Below are 19,729 nucleotides of genomic sequence, written 5' to 3' on the forward strand. Positions count from 1 at the left end.
TCAATGATTGGATGAGGGTTCGTACTAAAACCTCTTTAGAATTGTTCTCAAGTTGCTCCCTGCTTACGAAGCGCCTTATTAAAAGCAGACTTGGGGCGCTATTGGAGAGGGTCCTTCTGGGTCTGCCATTGGTCCTGGAGAGCTGCAGTCGCCCTCCCCCTCCCGCCCCGCCCCCCGCCCTAGGATCTCTCATCACACACGTCTACCCGAGATTGTCCTGGTTATTCACAAATGTAAGCCCGGAGGGCGCACAGGTCAGATGCCTCCTGAATGCGCTTGGAAGGAATGAAGGAACCTTCAGGCCTCTTCTGGCCGCAGCATCTCCTGAGCCGGGCTGGGCGCTGCGGGATGAGGCCTCAGGGGCCGCGAATGAAGGCGTGACGGAGGGATGCGGCCTGGGGTGCGCAGGGGTCCCCCGCGGCCCTCCTTGGGGGTGGGTGCCAGCCGCCAGGTGTGGGCGGGGCGGGCCCTGAGGCCTCAGACGTCACGTCTGCGGTGGGCGGGGCCATGACGTCATACAGGCGGGGCGCAGGCCGGCGCGGTGGGTGCGGCGGCGCCGTGACGTCACGCCTGCGGCGGCGGGCGTGGGCGCGGTGCGGCGGTGCGGCGGCGGCAGCGGGCGGCGGGCAGCGGGCGGCGGGCACCGGGCAGCGGCGGCGGCGGCGGCATGGCGGAGAGCGAGGCCGAGACGCCCAGCACCCCGGGCGAGTTCGAGAGCAAGTACTTCGAGTTCCACGGCGTGCGGCTGCCGCCCTTCTGCCGCGGGAAGATGGAGGAGATCGCCAACTTCCCGGTGCGGCCGAGCGACGTGTGGATCGTCACCTACCCCAAGTCCGGTGAGCGCGCCGCCCCGCCCCGGCCCGGCCCTGCCCCGGCCCGGCCCGGCGCCCTCCGCCGGAGCCCTCAGGGCGGAGGGACCCTCAGGGCGGAGGGACCCCTCAGGGCGGAGGGACCCTCAGGGCGGGATGGGGCGGGGGCCCGCATATGGGGACACTGAGGCCGGGGACCTGCGGAGGGGAAGCCGGGGTCCGCGGCGGGAGGCTGACAGCGTCCCCGGGGGAGGGAGCCAGGCCGGGGCGCCCTCCTCCGCTCCCCGCCGCCCCCTGCGGCTGTGTGACCTTGGGCAGCCCCTCCACCTCTCTGTTCCCGGACCCGGTCCGCCCGGCCGAGGGCAGAGCCCGGTGATGGCCTGGGAGGGTGAGGCGGGCGGGCCTGGACCTCCCTCTCCTGCGTGGGCTCCGGCGGGGAGGGACCGCCGGGTTCCCTGGCGCAGGGCCTCCTCCATCACCTCCTCCATCACCGGGACCAGCAGGCCGGGCTCCCCCATCTCCCGGCGCCGCTGACGTCATCTTCCTGGCAGCCGCGTCCGTCCCGGCGCCGCGGGAGGCGGAGGCAGAGGCAGAGGCTGCCCAAGGTCGCAGCCCTGAGCGGCGGGGGGAGTGCAAAGGCCAGGTGTGCGCGCAGGCCTGGGAGGGAAGCTGTGAGGTCTGGGGAGGGAGGCGGCCTTCTGGTTCTCTAAGCTTCCCTCAGGCCCCCTCACCTCCCTCAGGCCCCCTCACCTCCCTCTGGCCCCCTCACCTCCCTCCGGCCCCTCATCTCCCTCAGGCCCCTCACCTCCCTCACCTCCCTCAGGCCCCCTCACCTCCCTCAGGCCCCTCACCTCCCTCAGGCCCCCTCACCTCCCTCTGGCCCCTCACCTCTCTCAGGCCCCCTCACCTCCTCCCTCAGGCCCCCCCCATCTCCCTCTGGCCCCTCACCTCCCTCAGGTACCCTCACCTCCCTCCGGCCCCCTCACCTCCCTCAGGCCCCCTCACCTCCTCCGGCCCCCTCACCTCCCTCAGGCCCCCTCACCTCCCTCTGGCCCCTCACCTCCCTCTGGCCCCCTCACCTCCCTCAGGCCCCCTCACCTCCCTCAGGCCCCCTCACCTCCCTCAGGCCCCCTCACCTCCCTCAGGCCCCCTCACCTCCCTCAGGCCCCCTCACCTCCCTCTGGCCCCTCACCTCCCTCAGGCCCCCTCACCTCCCTCAGGCCCCCTCACCTCCCTCAGGCCCCCTCACCTCCCTCAGGCCCCTCACCTCCCTCAGGCCCCCTCACCTCCCTCAGGCCCCTCACCTCCCTCAGGCCCCCTCACCTCCCTCAGGCCCCCTCACCTCCCTCAGGCCCCTCACCTCTCTCAGGCCCCTCACCTCCCTCAGGCCCCCTCACCTCCCTCAGGCCCCTCACCTCTCTCAGGCCCCTCACCTCCCTCAGGCCCCCTCACCTCCCTCAGGCCCCTCACCTCCCTCAGGCCCCTCACCTCCCTCAGGCCCCCTCACCTCTCTCAGGCCCCTCACCTCCCTCAGGCCCCTCACCTCCCTCAGGCCCCCTCACCTCCCTCAGGCCCCCTCACCTCCCTCAGGCCCCTCACCTCCCTCAGGCCCCCTCACCTCCCTCAGGCCCCCTCACCTCCCTCAGGCCCCCTCACCTCCCTCAGGCCCCCTCACCTCCTTCAGGCCCCTCACCTCTCTCAGGCCCCTCACCTCCCTCAGGCCCCCTCACCTCCCTCTGGCCCCTCACCTCCCTCAGGCCCCCTCACCTCCCTCTGGCCCCTCACCTCCCTCTGGCCCCTCACCTCCCTCAGGCCCCCTCACCTCCCTCAGGCCCCCTCACCTCCCTCAGGCCCCCTCACCTCCCTCTGGCCCCTCACCTCCCTCAGGCCCCTCACCTCCCTCAGGCCCCTCACCTCCCTCTGGCCCCTCACCTCCCTCAGGCCCCCTCACCTCTCTCAGGCCCCTCACCTCCCTCTGGCCCCTCACCTCCCTCAGGCCCCTCACCTCCCTCTGGCCCTTCACCTCCCTCAGGCCCCCTCACCTCCCTCAGGCCCCCTCACCTCCCTCTGGCCCCTCACCTCCCTCAGGCCCCCTCACCTCCCTCAGGCCCCCTCACCTCTCTCAGGCCCCTCACCTCCCTCTGGCCCCTCACCTCCCTCAGGCCCCTCACCTCCCTCAGGCCCCCTCACCTCTCTCAGGCCCCTCACCTCCCTCTGGCCCCTCACCTCCCTCTGGCCCTTCACCTCCCTCAGGCCCCCTCACCTCCCTCAGGCCCCCTCACCTCTCTCAGGCCCCCTCACCTCTCTCAGGCCCCTCACCTCCCTCAGGCCCCCTCACCTCTCTCAGGCCCCTCACCTCTCTCAGGCCCCCTCACCTCTCTCAGGCCCCTCACCTCTCTCAGGCCCCCTCACCTCCCTCTGGTCCCCCTGCCTGTGGGAGCGGGAGAAAGGGAGGGAGGCGCTGGTCCAGACGCTGTGGCCGGGCTGCAGCAGCGGGGAAGCAGAAGGAGGGCTGGAGGTCATGTGGGACCCACAGGGAGGGGGGCAGGGAGGGGGGCCGGGAGAACTGTGGGTCCCCGCCACCCAGGAGCTGGGCCCAGTTCCCCGGAGGAAGGCTGGGAGGGCGGTCAGTGAGGGTGGGAGCTGTGCTGGTGGGGGAGCTTGGGGAGAGGGGAAGGAAGGAGGTGTGCACCCCCAATGCTGTGGCCCCAGCCGCCCCAGCCCCGTGGGGAAGGGGGCTGGAACGGTCCAGGTTTCAGAGCCGTGGGGGATGGTCGTGCGGGGAGAACCCGCATTCAGTGGGTCCAGAGACTGGAGATGGCCTGGAGCCGGTCTGGGGCCGGGTTTGCCTGCATGAGACTGGAGGGACTTGGTGCGGGGAGTTCTCGGGGTCGGGAGCTGCCCAGGAGGGACTGGGTCTGTGCTGCTGCCTCCATTCGCACAGGAGATGGAGGGAGAGGAGCTGGAGGGCGGGGAGCAGCAGCCGGAGGTCACTGAGGTCGCTGGGAAAGCGCTGGGGGTGGGGGCTTGTGAGGGATGCTTTGAGGGGCCCGACTGGGGGTGAAGGGTAGGGGTGGGCTGGGGGAGCCTGGCAGCAGGGACCTTTCTGGGCATCTGGGTGGGGAAGGAGGCGTTAGTTTATGGAAGTTTTCTAGACACAAAACTCCCCTCTTTCAAAGCAGACAAGAGTGCAGACAAGAGGCCTCGGACCCTGTGCGAGGTCCCTTCACACGCACCCAGGGGCTCCCTCTGAGGCTCCCTCCTGGCCTCGCAGCCTCTCCCTGCTCCCTGCCCGCCCGTCTGCCTGTGTCTCACCTTCTGTGTCGGAGGCCGGGCCCCGGGGACTGCCTGCGAGAGCCGGTGTGAGCCGGCAGGTGCAGCATCAGGCGGCTGCCGTGCTGGGCGCTCTGTGGTCACGAAGCCCCCTGTGCCCGTGGTCCCAGCACCTTCTCAAGCTCTGCGAGGCAGGACGGAGCTGGCCCCTGCCCCCAGAGCGGAAACGGAGGGCCCAGGAGGTGGGCGCCTCTCCCAAGCTCATGTGGCTGGACCAAGGCTGTGTGGAGGGGACTGAGGTCCCGGGAGGGAAGGAGGGGCATCATGGGCACTGTGGAGGCCGGGGGTGGGGTGAGGGAAGCATCGATCAGCCGCCTCCTGCACACCCCCCACTAGGGATCGAGCCAGCAAACCGGGCACGTGCCCTGCCCGGGAATGGAACTAGTGATCTTTCGGTACATGGGATGGTGCTCAACCCACTGAGCTACACCAGCCAGGGCTTCTGTTTCTTTTTTGCTTTCTTTACCTTCTCATCCACCCCAGGGGATGGTGGCAGGTAAGAGGGAGCGTTTCTCGGGAATGATGATGGCGACACTGGCTCTGACGTGGTGGTTCTGAGGGCTCCCCCTCCCCCCAGCCCCTGTTCTCTACACGAAGCATCGAGGGGACCGAAGAGCCGGTCCCCCCAAAATCCGCCCTGAAGGTTTTCTCTCAGAGAAAGAGGGGCCTGAGGTGGTCTCCAGTGGCAGCTGGTGTAGCTGGGAGAGCTGGTCTGGGGTCAGGACCCGGGTTCTCGCCTATGCCTGCCCGTGGGGGGTGTGAGCTCCCTGCTGAGAGCCCACAGCCTGAACTGCAGCCGCTGAGGCCGCTCCCACGCCCTGATTCTTTAAAAATGTATTCTGATTGATTTCAGAGAGGGAGGGAGGGAGGGAGGGAGGGAGGGAGAGAGATCAATGAGGAGGGGAAATCATCAATTGGTCTCCCCCCCCCCCCCCCCCCCCCCGGGACGGAGCCTGCAACCCAGGCATGCACCCTGGCTGGGAATCACCTCCAGGTTCATAGGGCGAAGCTCAAGCACTGAGCCACGCCGGCCGGCGGGCACTCTGAGCCCAGGCCGCCACAGCTCGGAATGGCGCCTGGGCCGCTTTCGGAATGGTGATCTGTGTGTCAGGCCCCTGCCATGTTCATTCACGAGGAGCTCCTGCCCTTTGTAGAGGACAGAGGCCCCCCACCGCCCCCACCTCTCAGGGGCAGTGCCATCTCTGGAAAGGCATAAGGGGGCCTGACTCGGGCCCGGGGCAGGAGGGAGGAGCGCGCCTTCTCTCCGTGGCTTTGTAACTGGGTCTAAGGCCACGGGGATCTCAAGGCTTTGCCGCCGGGCTGAGGCCTGCGGGGGGGGGGGGGGGGGGGGGGGGGAGGCACCCAGCTCCCTTCCTTCCCTTACTTCCCCCCTTTCGCCACGGATGGGCCTGTAGGAGGCGCCAGTGCGGAGAGAGGAAGAGCCTGGCTTTGAGCTGGAAGGCCTGGGTTTGCATGTGGCTTTGCCTCTTGCCACCTGGATGACCTGGGCAGATGGCATCTGTGAGCTGTGGTGTCTGCAGGCGGAGGGGAGACCGCCCCCTGCCTGATGGCCGAGGCTCGGCAGTGAGGGCCCCTCCTCCGGTCAGCGGGGTGGAGCGCGTGGTGTCATGGAAAGTTCTGTCCCTCTCCCGTCCTCCGTAGGATGGGTCTTTCCCCCTCCGGATTTTCTCTTTCTCTTTGATTTTCGGCACTTAATAGAAGTCTAGTGTTTTGTTTTGTTTTTCAGGGCAGGGATACTTACCTTGATTTGGGGGGGTAGGGGGTTCTGAACTTCTTAGACCTGTGGTTTGATACCTTTCACTATTTTGGAAAAGCTCTCAGCCATTCTCTCTCCAAATATTTCTTCCGTCCTGTTCTTTCTCTTCTTTTGAGAATCCAATGATCCGTGGTCGGCAAATTGCGGGTCTTTGGCCCCTTGAGTGTGGCTCTTCCACAAAATCCCACGGCCTGGGCGAGTCTATGTTGAAGAAGTGGCGTTAGAAGAAGTTTAAGTTTAAAAAACTTGGCTCTCCAAAGAAATTTAGTCGTTGTCCTGTTGGTATTTGGCTCTGCGGACTGATGAGTCTGCCGACCACTGCCAATGATCATGCCAGTTTCTGCTGAGCCGTCTTCAGGAGAACTGATTCTTTCTTCCGCTGGGTCAGGCCCGGCGGCCAGGCCCTTGAGCTGTCAGAAGCACCCTGCGTTTCTGTTGGTGTGTTTTTGTTTTCCTCTGGCATTGTGACGTCTGGTTTCCGCCTCTCTGCTGAAGTGCCCATGTGCTCGTGCATGCTTTCACCTTTTCCATGAAATCCGCGAACGTTGCTGGGATTTTAGATTGAGCTGGTTCTGTGGATTGTTCTGTCCTCTGTTTCCTGCCCATTAAGCTGAGCGTGCTCTTTGCTTGTTTGCTGGGCACGGTGTGCGGGCGCTGGCGCCGGAGGTCTGTGGCGTGTGCCCTCCCTGGCCAGGCCTTCGTGTGGGAGGGGGCTGTGTGTGGGTTGCTCTGACCACTTGCTTGACCCCCGTTTTAATCCCGTGGCTTCACCGGTGCCTCGCTCAGGGCCGCCTCCAGGGGGTCTGGTTCCTCGGTGTCTTGCCCACCCCAGCTTTTGGGCTGGGCCTCCGGAGGGTGTCCCCCCACACCGCGCTCCGTCCCCAGCCTGGGGGCTGAGGTTAGCGCGTTAGCGCTTCTGGCCTTGGTTTTGCTGCCCACGGTTATGAGGTGTGTGTGTGTGTTATGTGTGTCGTGTGGGTGTCGTGTGGGTGTGGGTGTATGGTGGTGGTGTGTGGTATGTGTATAAGTGTGTGGTGTGGGGTGTGTGTGTGTGTGTGTGTATGGTGGTATATGTGTGCGTGGTGGTGTGTATATATGTAGCATGTATGTGTGTGATATGTGTATATGCATGTAATGCGTGTATGTGTGTGTGTGCCGTGTGTGTGTATGGTGGTATATGTGTGTGTATGTGTGTGTGCTGTGTGTATGTATATAAGTGTGTGTGTGTGTGTGTATGGTGGTATATGTGTGTGTGTGTGTGTGCTGTGTGTATGTGTATGGTAGTATGTGTGTGTGTGTGTGTGTGTGTGTGCTGTGTGTATGTGTATAAGTGTGTGTGTGTATGTGAAAACACCCTCGTTCTGGAGTCATGGCGGTGGGTGCCGGGTCCCCGGCCAGCAGACCTGTGGCCGTGGGCAGCGCACCGCTGAGCCGCTGGGCCTGCTTCTCCGTGTGTGAGACCAGAGGAGGCCGCGCCAGGCTGGAGAACCGTGAGGATGTGGCTGCGAGTCCCTGGGACGGAGCCTGGGACCCGGCGCTGCCCTTGGCTGTCAGTGGTGACAGCTGGGCACCCGTGAGCGCTGTTCAGGGCTTCTGGGCTTGGCTCGCCACCTGTTCTCAGCCCTGTGCCTGCACTCTGCCTGTCCCCCGAGGCCCCTGTCCCCCGAGACCCCTGTTTCCCCAGGCCCCTGTCTCCCGAGGCCCCTGTCCCCTGCGTGCCAGGGGGGCGGGGATTATTCTCAGAGAAGGTCAGAGACGATCCTGAGAGCTGTAGACAGCACACTGGGCCCTCCTGGACAGGACGGCTGCCGAACTGGAGGTAGGACGCCTGCGGCTCCGGGCCGGAGCCTGATCAGCGTCCAGGGAGCAGGTCCCGCCCGGTGGGGCTGCAGGGGCCCGGCTGGGCCTGCTCCGGGTGCAGCTCCTAACGCCCGCTGCTGCCGCCCCGAGGGCGCAGGCCAGGCCGCGGGGACGGGGTCCTGTCCCTCTGGACGGCCATGGGCTCACGGTTGGGCGGGGCAGGGTGAGTGCATGTGCATCTCTGCTGCCTCTAGAAACCTCTCCACACGCCAGTCACCGCGTGGAGCGCTTCGAACCCCGTGGAGAGGAGAGGGTGACCGTCAGCTGTGCCAGCGGGAGTGGCACGTGCTGGACGGATTAGTGACGAGAGGCTTCGCAGAGACCGGCTTCCTGGGGAAGTTTATGCGGAGGCCGTGGAGTTGGGCATGGTGAGCACAGCGACAGGCGGGGACACGGTGCCACATCGGACGTGGGATCTGGGGAAGCGACACCCTTGAGGGCGAGGTTCCCCATCCCTCCCCTGCATGGCTCCGGGATGCTTGTGGTCCCAGCGGACGTAGGAGCAGGTGGGCAGAGGGACGAGGCCGAGCAGCACCCGAGAGCCCCTGGGGCCGGCGGGGGAGTGTGGTGGCCACGGCAGCCGGGAGAGTGGGCGGGGGGCTGAGTGGGCGCCCGCTAACCTCCAGGTGCCTGGTGCTGGGACTTGGGGGGCAGTGGCAGGGAGAGGAGCGGTGAGCGGAGGACTGACGGCCCTGGTGTGGGGGGAGCCGGCAGAGCCATCGGTGCCGGTGCTGAGAGCGGCAGGAACCTCGCAGTGACCGGTCGGTGCCGTTGTCCTTGTCACCTCTGGCCGGGCTTTTTCTGCGACCATTTCGCCCATCTTGCCCGCGGCCTGGGTCGGTCCCGGCTGCTCCCTGCACTGTCCCGTGTGCCCCTGCCCGCCCTCCGTGGTGCCGGGCACGGGCAGTGCCCACCTGCCGAGTCCCTGAAGGCTGGGGGGGGGGGGGAGCAAGCGTGGCTCAGCCAGGAAGTGGGCCTGGGGGGCCCGCTGGGGACAGGATGCCCTCTGGCTCCCAGGAGGCTGGCCTTCCGGCACGGACAGCTAATGGGCCTGGAGCTGACGAGCAGAGATTGACGGAAATCGATGCTAATGTGCAGAGAACATCGGTTTGGGCCCCTGCCGGTCGGGGCTGCGGGGGTGGGGGGGTGGGGGGGTGGGGGTGGGAGCACTAAAAATAGGCCCCGAGGACGGCCCTGGGAGAGCTGTTTCGGGAACTCTGCCCACAGTGGTTGTGGAGGGCACAGACACCCAGTGTAGCCGCCCCGAGCAGCCGATGGCGCTGGGACCTGGGCCCACGTCGGCCTCAGGAGCCTCGTCGGTGAGGGAGGGACGGCCCCCCTCAGGTGGGAGGGAAGCTCCCAGGGTTAGAAGTTTTCTGTCTGACCTGCAGAGCTGCTGCACCACTTTCCCCCTCAGCGCCTTTGCTCCAAAGCCACCTCCTCCAGGAAGTCTTCCGTGATCAACATACCTCTTTCTGATTGCTCAGCACCCAGGGTGTGCTTGTGCCTTCAGAGTAAAGGATGTGCAAGTCATGCCTGGGCCGTTGGTGCAGCAGGGGATAGAGGTCAGGCAACAGGGAAAGGGTGGGTGTGTCAGTGACGTGGCTGGCCAGGAAGCCCTCCCCTCGGAACGGTCTGAGGGAGGGAGGAAAGGGCTTCAGGCAGGGGACCAGCCCGTGCACACAGCACGCTCCAGGCCAGCAGGGAGGCCGAGGGAGCTCAGTGGATGAGCCGTGGGGGCCGTGGGCCAGGCTGCTGGGTGTGGGGGCCGTGGGCCGGGCTGCCAGGCATGAGGACCGTGGGCTAGGTTGCCAGGTGTGGGGCCGTGGGCCGGGCTGCCGGGCGTGGGGGCCGTGGGCCGGGCTGCCGGGCGTGGGGGCCGTGGGCCGGGCTGCCGGGCATGGGGGCTGTGAGAGGCCTTGCTTTGCCAGGAGAAGCAGGTCCTGGGTGGTCTCTGGGGCGAGTGCCATGCGGTGTCGTGTCAGCACCGTGGCTTGTGTCACCCGTTGCTGAGCTGCTGAGGGTGGGGCACAAAGAGCCGGACAGGAGGTGGCTGGGGGTCGGCGGCCGCAGCCTCCCCGGGGCCGGCCGCTCAGGGCCACGCATCTCGTTGCCGTCGGGCGGAGGACCAGTCACACCTCCTCTCGCTCTGGCCTCGCCCAGCTGTGTCCCGTGGTGTCCCGGCCTCGGCTGTCCTGGGCAGCATCGCCCTGTGCGTGTGTGCAGGACCTCCCGTACCAGGGAGAGTCTGACCACAGGGCCCTGTGTCGGCTGTCGGGTGCTGGGCACACAGGCCTCGGTGTAAGGCACTGGCTGGCGGGCCCTCCCGCTGGGCCCGCGGCCGGAGGGTGATGGAACCTTGAGCCGTAAGCCGGGACTGAGCACCCTCCGTGTCACAGCCCTGGGCCCGGGCGGTGGGTCCCTTCCGTTCCTCCGACACCCGAGAAACGCCCGTGGGGTTAGCGCCCGGAGAAGGGAGCCAGAGGCAGCTCCCCACCCCTGCAGGGGGCCGCAGGCCGGGCCGTGATCTTCACTGGACTCAGGCGCTCTGGGCCCCGCCACACGGCCCGCAGCCGCTCCCGGGCAAGGTGCCAGCCGAGAGGGCGGGTGCACAGCCACTCCCGGCACCGCAGGCCGGCACCGCAGGCCGGCACCGCAGCCATGGCCTCTGAGCGCCTCCCCCCGCAGGCACCAGCTTGCTGCAGGAGGTGGTCTACCTGGTGAGCCAGGGCGCGGACCCCGACGAGATCGGCCTGATGAACATCGACGAGCAGCTCCCGGTGCTGGAGTACCCGCAGCCCGGCCTGGACATCATCAAGGTGACGCCTCCAGGCCGGGTGGGGCCGGTGGGAGGGAGAGCAGAGTGCTGCCGGCACCCCAGGTGCCTGGGGAGACGGGCCTGACCCCATGATGGTGACCCTGGAACCGAGGGGTGGGTGACGTGGGTGACCGCAAGGTAGAAAGGAGGCAGGTGCCGGGAGTGGGGGGCAGGAGGAAGGGGGGTGGGGACCTGGCGGCACCTCCCTTGCCCTGTGGGTTACCCCTCTGTGCAGGGCGGTGGTTTGCATCAGGTTTTTGGTGTCAGGAATCATCCCGATTTCCTGTCCACCTGTCCCTCTGCTGCCTCTGGAATGCTCTCTCCAAACTCCCCTCTGCCCCCTGAGTTCAGGCCGCATTCCCAGCTCGGACCGCTGTCCCTTGTCCTGCTGGTTGAGTGCTCTGTGTTGACTCATCCGCGGAGCCAGTCTGTAGGACTGACCCCCCCCTCCTGACCCCTTTCCCTGAACCCCCTTCCCCTAACCCCCCCACCCCTGACCCCTGCAGGAGCTGACATCACCCCGCCTCATCAAAAGCCACCTCCCCTACCGCTTCCTGCCCTCCGACCTCCACAACGGCGACTCCAAGGTAATGCCCGCCCCTCCAGCTGGCCTGTGCCCTCACGGCTCCCAGGACCCAGCGTCCACCCTGGCAAAGCCAGTGCCTCCGGCCTTTTATTCCCAGTTTCCCCCTGGGCTGCTCCTCGGAGCAGACTGGTCCCGCCTCTGCTCGAGGAGCCCAAACGCTTCACGCTGATGCTTCTTGTTTTCTCAACAGCGTGACATTGACGAGCCCCTAGTTCCCATCCTGTGTCAGACCATGGTTTTCGGTCTCCCTCCCCGGTCCTCCATGGCGCTGGGACAGAGACGGAACCCCTCGCTCCGCTCAGGGCCTGTCCCGGCGGGCGGTGCTGTGGGGGAGGCCTCACCCCGGCTGGCCGGCCGTGAGAAGCGCGCGCCGTGGGCACGCAGGGGTGTAGGGGGGCGGCCTCGATGCCGAGGGGTCGGCGCGCAGGAGCGGGAGTGGCTGTGCACCTGCTGGCGGGAGCAGCGGCGTCTCATCCCTCCCCTCCCTCCACCCCCCCCCCCCCCCCCCCCCGTCCCCCAGGTCATATACATGGCTCGGAACCCCAAGGACCTGGTGGTGTCCTACTACCAGTTCCACCGCTCGCTGCGCACCATGAGCTACCGGGGCACCTTCCAGGAGTTCTGCCGGCGCTTCATGAACGACAAGCGTAAGTGGCCGGCCCAGCCTCGCCGAGGGCGCTCGCTGGTCATGCAGCGCCGGTGTGTGCCGAGCCCCGCCCGCATCCCCCAGGCCGGCCATCGGGGGCCTGCTTTCCCGCTGAGGGGTGGGCAGGCCGGGCTGCAGGGCAGCGGACGCCTGTCCAAGGCCGTAGCTCGCGGGCAGCAGGGTGGGGTCCCCTCAGAGGCCCTTCTCTCCTCAGTGTGGGTTCTGAGACGCTCCCGTTACAAGCATCTCCCTGCCGGCTGGATTGGGAAGTGGAAACGGAGGCCCAGCCGTCTCCGTCACCGGTGACAGGCCCAGGGCAGGCGTGACTTCCTGTGCCAACACGGGGACGCCGCGGGATGGGGGCAGGCAGGCAGTATGGCCGGGGAGGGGCGGGGAGCAGTGCTCCCTGCAGGCGTGGGCGGTCAGCCGCCCCCGGACAGAGGGACAGCAGGTCCTCCCTGCAGTCTGTCCTTCACCCGAGGGGCACCCATCGCCAGCCAGGGCTTCTCCAGGCTGAGACGTGAAGTGGGCCATGTCTGAACCTCAAACCCGCAGGAGGCTGTTTCACTCCCAGGGCTGGAAATGCACGTCCTGCGTTATTTCCGCTCCGGTAGCTGCTGCGGGGAGAGTGAGTGCTGAGGTTAGGGTCCAGTGCGTCCTGGACACTCGGCAAGTTCCGGTCGCCGGTGTGGAGGGCAGAGCATTTGAAAGTTATCCCAAGGCAGGCCTGCCCGCGCCTGAAGGCCACAGCACTGTCAGGCACTGAAGTCCAGGGCCATGGACACTCCCTGGTCCCGCAGGCCATTCATTCCCTTTACTCTTCCCAGGTGGCGCTGCCTCTGGGCTAGCAGGGCCCCTGCCTGGCTCTCCTCTGTCCAAGGTCCTGAAATTCTGAAAAAGAAATGAGAGCAAGGCCTAGGACCCACTGATAGCACTGGCTTTGGGGCTGTAACCCATGCATTCTGGAGGTGTGCTTGGGGCCACGTGCCCAGGTGAACCGCTCTGAGGGCAGCTCCCTGCTGGAGGGGCCAGTGAGCTGTTAATCCCATAATTTGCTGGGATAATCCCATAATTCTCTAGGATAATCCCATAATTCTCAGGGCAGCAGGACCTGGAGAGAAGCAGGAGCTGTCCGGACCCCCTCCCAGGATGGTCCCCCCATGAGGGCATGCCCCTTTGCAGCTGCTGCCAGGGTCCCGGTGCAGTGGCCCCGCCCTCCATGCTCAGGGGCCCGGGGCCCCTCCTGTCCAGCTGGGCACCCCAGTGGTGGTCTGTCTGTTTTGTGAGTTTTCTCCTGGGCAAGAGGGACTGGCTCAGGCTCCCTGTGACCCAGGCCCAGCCTCGGGCTCTCCGTCGGGCCGCGGTCATCAGCCTGCGGTGAGGGGACCAGCAGAGGGGCCGGCGTTTACCGGGGTGAGGGCCTCAAACAAGACCTTTGGCCGAACCCCTGTTCCTTCCTGTCCATCCGCTCTGCCCTCCTGGTGGAGAGCCCCCCTCATTCCTCATCCCCGCGGACTGGGGAGGGCCTTTCTGTCTGATCTGCTCCTTAAGGCCGCCCTCCGCTCAGTGACCCCTGACCCCATCCCTGTGCTGTGCTGCCACCTGCTGGCGAGATGGCAGCGGGCGCAGGCTGACCAGAGGGGAGCAGTTGTCACTCCTGGCAGGGCCCTGTCTTCTGCAGCCCCCCTCTCCCTCCCACCCCCCCAGCAAACCGACGGCCTCGTGCCCTTTTCCTGGGTACCGCTCTCCTCCCGATGGCCATTTGTTAAACACGAACGCCTGTGCCAGGGACCATCATGCCCGGAGAGCAGAGGCTTTCCCCAATGCCGGTCTGTAGGGCACCCAGAGGTGGGGGGGGGCTGTTTCCTGAGAGACCTGTGCAGAGAGCAGGGACATGGGGCTTCAGAAGACCCTGTCTGTGGGGCTCCCCCCCGCCGCCAATCCCCCCAATCCCCGGGGCTCCCTCCCCTCCAGCCCAGAGCCTGCTTTCCCTCGGCCCCTGGGAGGGCAGGGCAGAGCCGCGTGCTCGCCTCCCGGCGGACTCACCGCCCTGTCTCCACAGTGGCTACGGCTCCTGGTTCGAGCACGTGCAGGAGTTCTGGAGCACCGCACCGACGCCAACGTGCTCTTCCTCAAGTACGAGGACATGCACCGGGTGAGCGGGCGCCGGGGGCCGGCTGGGGGCGGGCGGAGTGGGCCCTGCCCACCGAGGGGGCGACCCGGAGCGTCCGAGAGCCCCCGGCCTCAGCGTGCCCAGACGTGTCCCCGTGTGCCCCCCGGAAACCCCGTTCACAGGAAGTCCCCGCTTACCGCTGTGGTAGGCTCGGTGGCTGTGATGAACCATTACAACCAGCACAGGCTGGTGGACAGTGATCAGAGCTGAGTCCCTGCTTCTCATCAGTGGAACAAGATGGAGTGCAGGGATATTGTTGTTCAAGGAGCGCATGGTGGCATGGGAGCCTCGGGGGCCATGGGGGGGCTGCGTGGGGAGCAGGTGTGCCCGCAGCTCCGGGACCCATAGCTGGGTCAGTCACCCCCACAGTCAGGGGCAGGCGCTGGGCCAGCTGGGAGTGGGTCTGGCTTCAGACCCAGCCGGCTCCTTCCTGCTGAGGGCGGGAGCCGGGCCTGTCGGGGCCCAGGGCCTCCTTGCCTCCGAGGTGCCGGCCTCGACTCCAGCGGGCGGGGGAAGGATGGGAAGGAAGAATGGGCCGGTGGGTTTTACTTCTCGCTGCTGTTTTACAGCGGCCACAGCCACATCCAGCCCCTGTCTGCTTCAAACTCCCGGGGACCTGGGTTTGAAGCCCAGAGCGGCCCTCGGGCCACTCCCTAACCCGGGTCTTATTTCCAGTTGAGGCCCGTCTCAGACTGGGCGCGGGACCGAGCCCAGCCCCTCGCGGGGGCCGCCAGAGGCCGGTAACGGCACCCTCTCTGCTCTTCTCTCCCAGGACCTGGTGACGATGGTGGAGCAGCTGGCCAGGTTCCTGGGGGTGTCCTGTGACAAGGCCCAACTGGAGTCGCTGATCGAGCACTGCCACCAGCTGGTGGACCAGTGCTGCAACGCCGAGGCCTTGCCCGTGGGCCGGGGTACGCGCCTGCCTCTGCCGGGCCCACTGCCCGCCCCAGCCCCACCTCAGGGCCCCCTGCCCAGGTCTCACTTCTCCGGAGCCCTCTGCCGTGCGTGGGGCGAGGCCCCCTGGAGGCTGTTGTGACACGAGCCCCCCAGGCGTGTGCCGGGCTCTGTGGGCAAGATGTTCTCAAGCAGGTGTCTCCCCAGATGGCCCCGCAGAGCAGAGCCGGGGGTGCAGGGCGGTGAGACCTCAGAGCCCGCAGCGGGCAGATGGATGCCCGGCCTCTGTGGCGGTGGGAGGCGTGAGGTCCCATGTGAGGAAGTGCCGGTGGCACAGTCAGGGGCAAGCCCTGCCGGGCAGGGGTGAGAGCAGGGAGTGCAGCCTCGGGCTGGCCACTCCCTGGGGCTGCTCAGGGCAGGAAGCAGTTTGGGACGGAGGAGCTGCTCCAGGCCCGCTGCTCCCCGGGTCCTCAGAGGCTGCCCGGTTTGACAGGAGAGCTGGGGCAGGGAGCCCTGTGGGCCCAGGGGGTCACCGTGGCCGTGGGGGCGCAGGGGGAGGGGCCCCGCCTGCCGGTGTGGACCTGACGCCGGTTCCGGGTTGTGAATCTGGAGCTTCCTCAGGAGACGAGTGTGCTTGAGGGAAGGGGAGGAGATGCCAGCGGATCCACAGAAGACATTTGGGTGGTGGCAGGAGGGCGGGTAGTCACAGCTGCCGTGCCCTGGGGAGGGGCCCGGGGTCAGGCTCCGCTGGGACAGCCGTGCTCTTTGTCTGCAGAGGCAGTGGGGGCTGCTGGGCTGCCGGCGCTCTGAGGGTCAGGGGCAGTGCCTTCTGGTAGGGCAATGGTTCTCAACCTTCCTGATGCCTCGGCCTCTAATCCAGCTCCTCATGTTGTGGAGACCCCCAGCCATAACATTATTTTCGTTGCTGCTTCATAACTGTGATTTTGCTACCGTTATGAATCATAACGTAAATATCTGTGTTTTCCAATGGGCAACGGTTCTCAACCTGTGGGTCGCCTAAGACCATCGGAAAACACGGACATTTACATTACGATTCATAACAGTACCAAAATCACAGTTATAAAGCAGCAAGGAAAATAATGTCATGGCTGGGGGGCACCACACACGGGGAGCTGTGTTGAGGCCGCGGCCTTAGGAAGGCGGAGAACCGCACCTGCAGAGCAGAGCTGCCTGCTTTTCCAGGAAGAACCGAACCTCAGGGCCTTGCGTTTGTTTCCTGGCTGCATCCTCACAGCGTTTATGATTTATTTATTTATTTATTTATTTATTTATTATTATTATTATTTGCTTCTTTTCAGTTTTGCGTTTGCCGTGTTGTGACCTGTGGGTGTGCCCGTCCCTGCGTGCCCCTGTGTGTCCCGGGGGCTCCTTCCGTGGATTTGCTTGTCCGGTGTGCCGTGGTTTTGCTTTATTTCAGTTCTTTGATTTTGTTTTCTTTTAGCGCATTGCCTCTGTGCTCGAAGACCTCCTTGCGCTGGCGAGCGTGCAGGCCTTGCGTAGCCAGCGGCATGCTTAGCTTTGGTTCATAACCTCCCTGTCTTGGTCCCAAATCCTGAACCAGGTGGGTGTCTCCTCCCTGCGCTCTCAGCGGCCTCGGCTGAGAAAACACCCGGGGGAAGCTATTTGTAGTCGCCCGGTGCGCAGGCTCCTGATCTCCCCGCTGGGGTGCTGTGAACGGGCAGAACAGCCTCTCCTTTCCTCCCCACACGGACGTAATTTTCATGACCCAGAGGAACCAGCTTTGCAGGGCGGTTTGGTACCCGAGGCCCCGCCGTGGGGCTGAAGCGGGGAGTTTGCTCCGACCTCCGAGCTCTGGTCCCGGAGGTGCTGGGAGGGTCCTGAGCCCACATTTCACTCCCGAGGCCGTTCCTGACGCAGAGCGGCAGCTGGTGGGCACACTCCCCAGCTGGGAGGGCTGCCCCCACTCCTGGCATCTTCCCATCACCGTTAACATTTGATTTTTATTTGTTTATCCTCAACCAAGGGTATTTTTCCATTGATTTTTTTCTCTTTTTTTAGGAAGAGTGGAAGGGAGGGAGTGACGGGGAGAGAGAGAGAAGCATCGATGTGAGAGACACACATCGATTGGTTGCCACCCGCTGGTGCCCAGACTGGGACTGGGCGTCAAACCTACAATACAAGTATGTGCCTTTGACCAGGAATCCAACCTGAGACCCTTCAGTGCCTATGGCACACTCTAACCACTGAGCAATACCAGCCAGGGCACCATTAATATTTGTTCAACCAACGGCAGCTTTTGTAGTTAACAGAACAGGAAGGTGGGTGGGTTCTGTCTTCCAAGCCTGCTCGTCAGCCTGGGGCTCTGAGCTCCTGCCTGGCAGGTGGGCGGCCAGGGTCACGGTTTTTGCCTGCCTGCCTGGGCTGCACCCACCTCGGCCGGGGGTGGCCCTGACTGGCTTGGTGTTGAGCCGGGAGTCTCGCTGCCACACACGCTCTGATCCAGGCCGGAGAGCTGGCGGGCACCACGACGGCCATCCCTCCCGGCGCACGCGCAGGCCTCTCACAATCTCCCTCCTCGACCGGCAGAAGCGGGGGTGAGGGGGGCCTTGGTGGGGCTGTTGAGCTGTGAGTGGGGACATCTGGAGACCCCACTTCCCCACGGCCCACAGACCTGGCCACCCTCCCTGCACCGAGAATTGCACTCGGAGCCTGGGTGCGGGGCCCTCCCCCCAGCACCTCCCCCTGCCCCCCAGTGGCCCGGGCGGCCTGCAGCCTCAGCTCCGTGCATTCGTGGCGCTGGGCCACCCCGTAGGGAAAGGACACCAGGATGTCACTCGGGCAAGCAGGTCCAGCCTGCCTGGCTCAGATGCCCGGCCCCCAGGCAGGCTCGGAGGGTCTGTGGCTCCTGCCTGGTTCAGATGCCCGGCCCCCAGGCACGCTCGGCGGGTCTGTGGCTCCTGCCTGGTTCAGATGCCCGGCCCCCAGGCAGGCTTGGCGGGTCTGTGGCTCCTGCCTGGCTCAGATGCCCGGCCCCCCGGCAGGTTTGGGGTTCAGGCGTCCTGTGCGTGGGTGGCTGCCGGCAGCGCACGCGTGCAGCGCGCTCTCTGTCTGCTTTCAGGGCGCGTGGGGCTGTGGAAGGACATCTTCACCGTGTCCATGAACGAGAAGTTCGACCTGGTGTACAAGCAGAAGATGGGGAAGTGTGACCTCACGTTTGACTTTTATTTATAAGCGCGGCCCCGGCCACAACCCTGCATGCTCGCGGTCCCCAGACGCCACTAGCTACGGTCCCGTATGCGCATCCGTTCCTCGCTGGACAAGCCCGCCGCCGCGGGGCCACGCTGGGAGGGGGGCCCGCAGGAGGGGAGGGGCCGCGCCCCGAGCGGCTGTCCCGCCTTCGGATCTGAAGTCTGCCCGTGTCCGATGCAAACATTGTCAGGATGGCCGACCCGTTCCGAGACCGCGCCGAGAACACACAGCCTGTCACACACGCAGCCCGACGCCTGCCTTTCACAGCCGGCGCTCCTGTGTTCTAGCGCTTTCCGCCGGAAACCGGGACACATCGGTACCAACCAAACAGAAGGTCATTTCCGAGGGCTCGGGAGCGAGCCGCACCGGGCGGCGGGCAGAGCTGTTTATTTTTGTAGTTTCCTCCTGCGGGCGGCCGCTCCGTTCTCACCCGGGTCTGAGGAAGGAGAGGGCTCCGTGAGGGGGGCCGAGGGGTCCCCGGTGGCGTGTGGTTCTGTCACCGGGAAACCAGGCAGGGACTGCCCATAGGGCGTTCTCGGAGGGGAGGCCCCTGGGCCAGCGGGACGGGAGGAAACCTGCCCCGAGGCCGGGCCGAGGGACAGTCCACCAGAGAACCGGGCGGCTTTCTTTCGTCCCTGAAGCAGGAGCCCGCTGGGGGCAGCAGTGCTCACGGGGGCTCCGGGGCTCCGGGCTTTAGCCTGCAGGGGGCTCCGGGCCCAGCGGGCGCTCAGCCCTGGGGTGCCACATTGCAGGGTTACCGCCTGCTCTCAGCCCTGTCCCCGCACCTCAGTGTCTCTCGGGGGAGAGGTGGTGTCTTTATCCCTGTTCCTCCCCCTCCACCTGCCCCCCTCTGGCTGGAGGAGCGGAGACGGGGTGTCGGGGCCGGGAAGGGCCCTGAGGGTGGGGGCCGGGGCCGGAGGAGCTGTCTGCGCTGGGCTCTGAGAGGTGTCACTGCTGGGCCCGCAGGCGGCACGGGGGTGCACGGGATCCGAGGCCCCGTCGGCGTGTGCATCGTGAGGGCGGCTGCTGTCTGTGGAGTTTCTTTTCTATTTTTCTATTTCAGTACTGATGGACATGAGACCTCTGTGCTTGCTTGCATCTTTAATAAACACGTTCCAGGCCCCGTGTCCAGTGTGTGCTGCTGGGGGGCCCCCACGCGATCCCTTCAGCACTCAGGCAGCAGGAACGTGAGCCCCACAGACACCTGTCCCGGGGGCTGGCCGCCCAGGGCCACGGGCTGGGCCGGATCTGCTGTTCCTCTCAGACTCGCCTCACTCTGTGTCCGCCCCCTTTGATAGCTTCTGAGAGCGGAGGTGAGAGGCAGCCCAGGGGGCAGAAGGGAGCCTGAGAGAGATCTGGGGCCACAGGTGTCACCCTCAGCCTCGGGGGTCCTGTTGTCAAGGTGGCGTTCCCAGGGCGGCGAGGTCGCACTGCGCTGCGGAGCCCCAGCCCGCCCTCCTCACCCTGCGGAAGGGAGTCAGAGCCGTGGTTCATCCGGTAAAGCTGGGCTTTTGGGAGCCGTAAGCCTGCGAGTCTCACGTGAGACCCCAGACTGACTGCTGTTAGAATTGCCCTGGGCCCCGAGGTAGCTGTGGGGCATGC

The 19,729-nt window shown here is 65.8% G+C and overlaps 1 protein-coding gene across 1 annotated transcript; it reads left to right on the top strand.

Moving 5' to 3' along the window:
- The first annotated feature begins 565 nt into the window (after nucleotides 1-565).
- SULT4A1 (sulfotransferase family 4A member 1) lies at nucleotides 566-18,810 on the top strand. Its single transcript, XM_084878204.1, is given in 8 exon segments — nucleotides 566-836; nucleotides 10,468-10,598; nucleotides 11,104-11,184; nucleotides 11,704-11,834; nucleotides 13,892-13,928; nucleotides 13,934-13,984; nucleotides 14,775-14,913; nucleotides 17,997-18,810. Coding segments are annotated over 8 exon segments (852 nt in total). The 5' UTR covers nucleotides 566-667; the 3' UTR covers nucleotides 18,110-18,810.
- The last annotated feature ends 919 nt before the right edge of the window (nucleotides 18,811-19,729 follow it).

This window comes from Pipistrellus hanaki, assembly GCF_964339955.1.
Source record: "Pipistrellus hanaki genome assembly, chromosome: 3".
In the NCBI taxonomy this organism is placed as follows: Eukaryota; Metazoa; Chordata; class Mammalia; order Chiroptera; family Vespertilionidae; genus Pipistrellus; species Pipistrellus hanaki.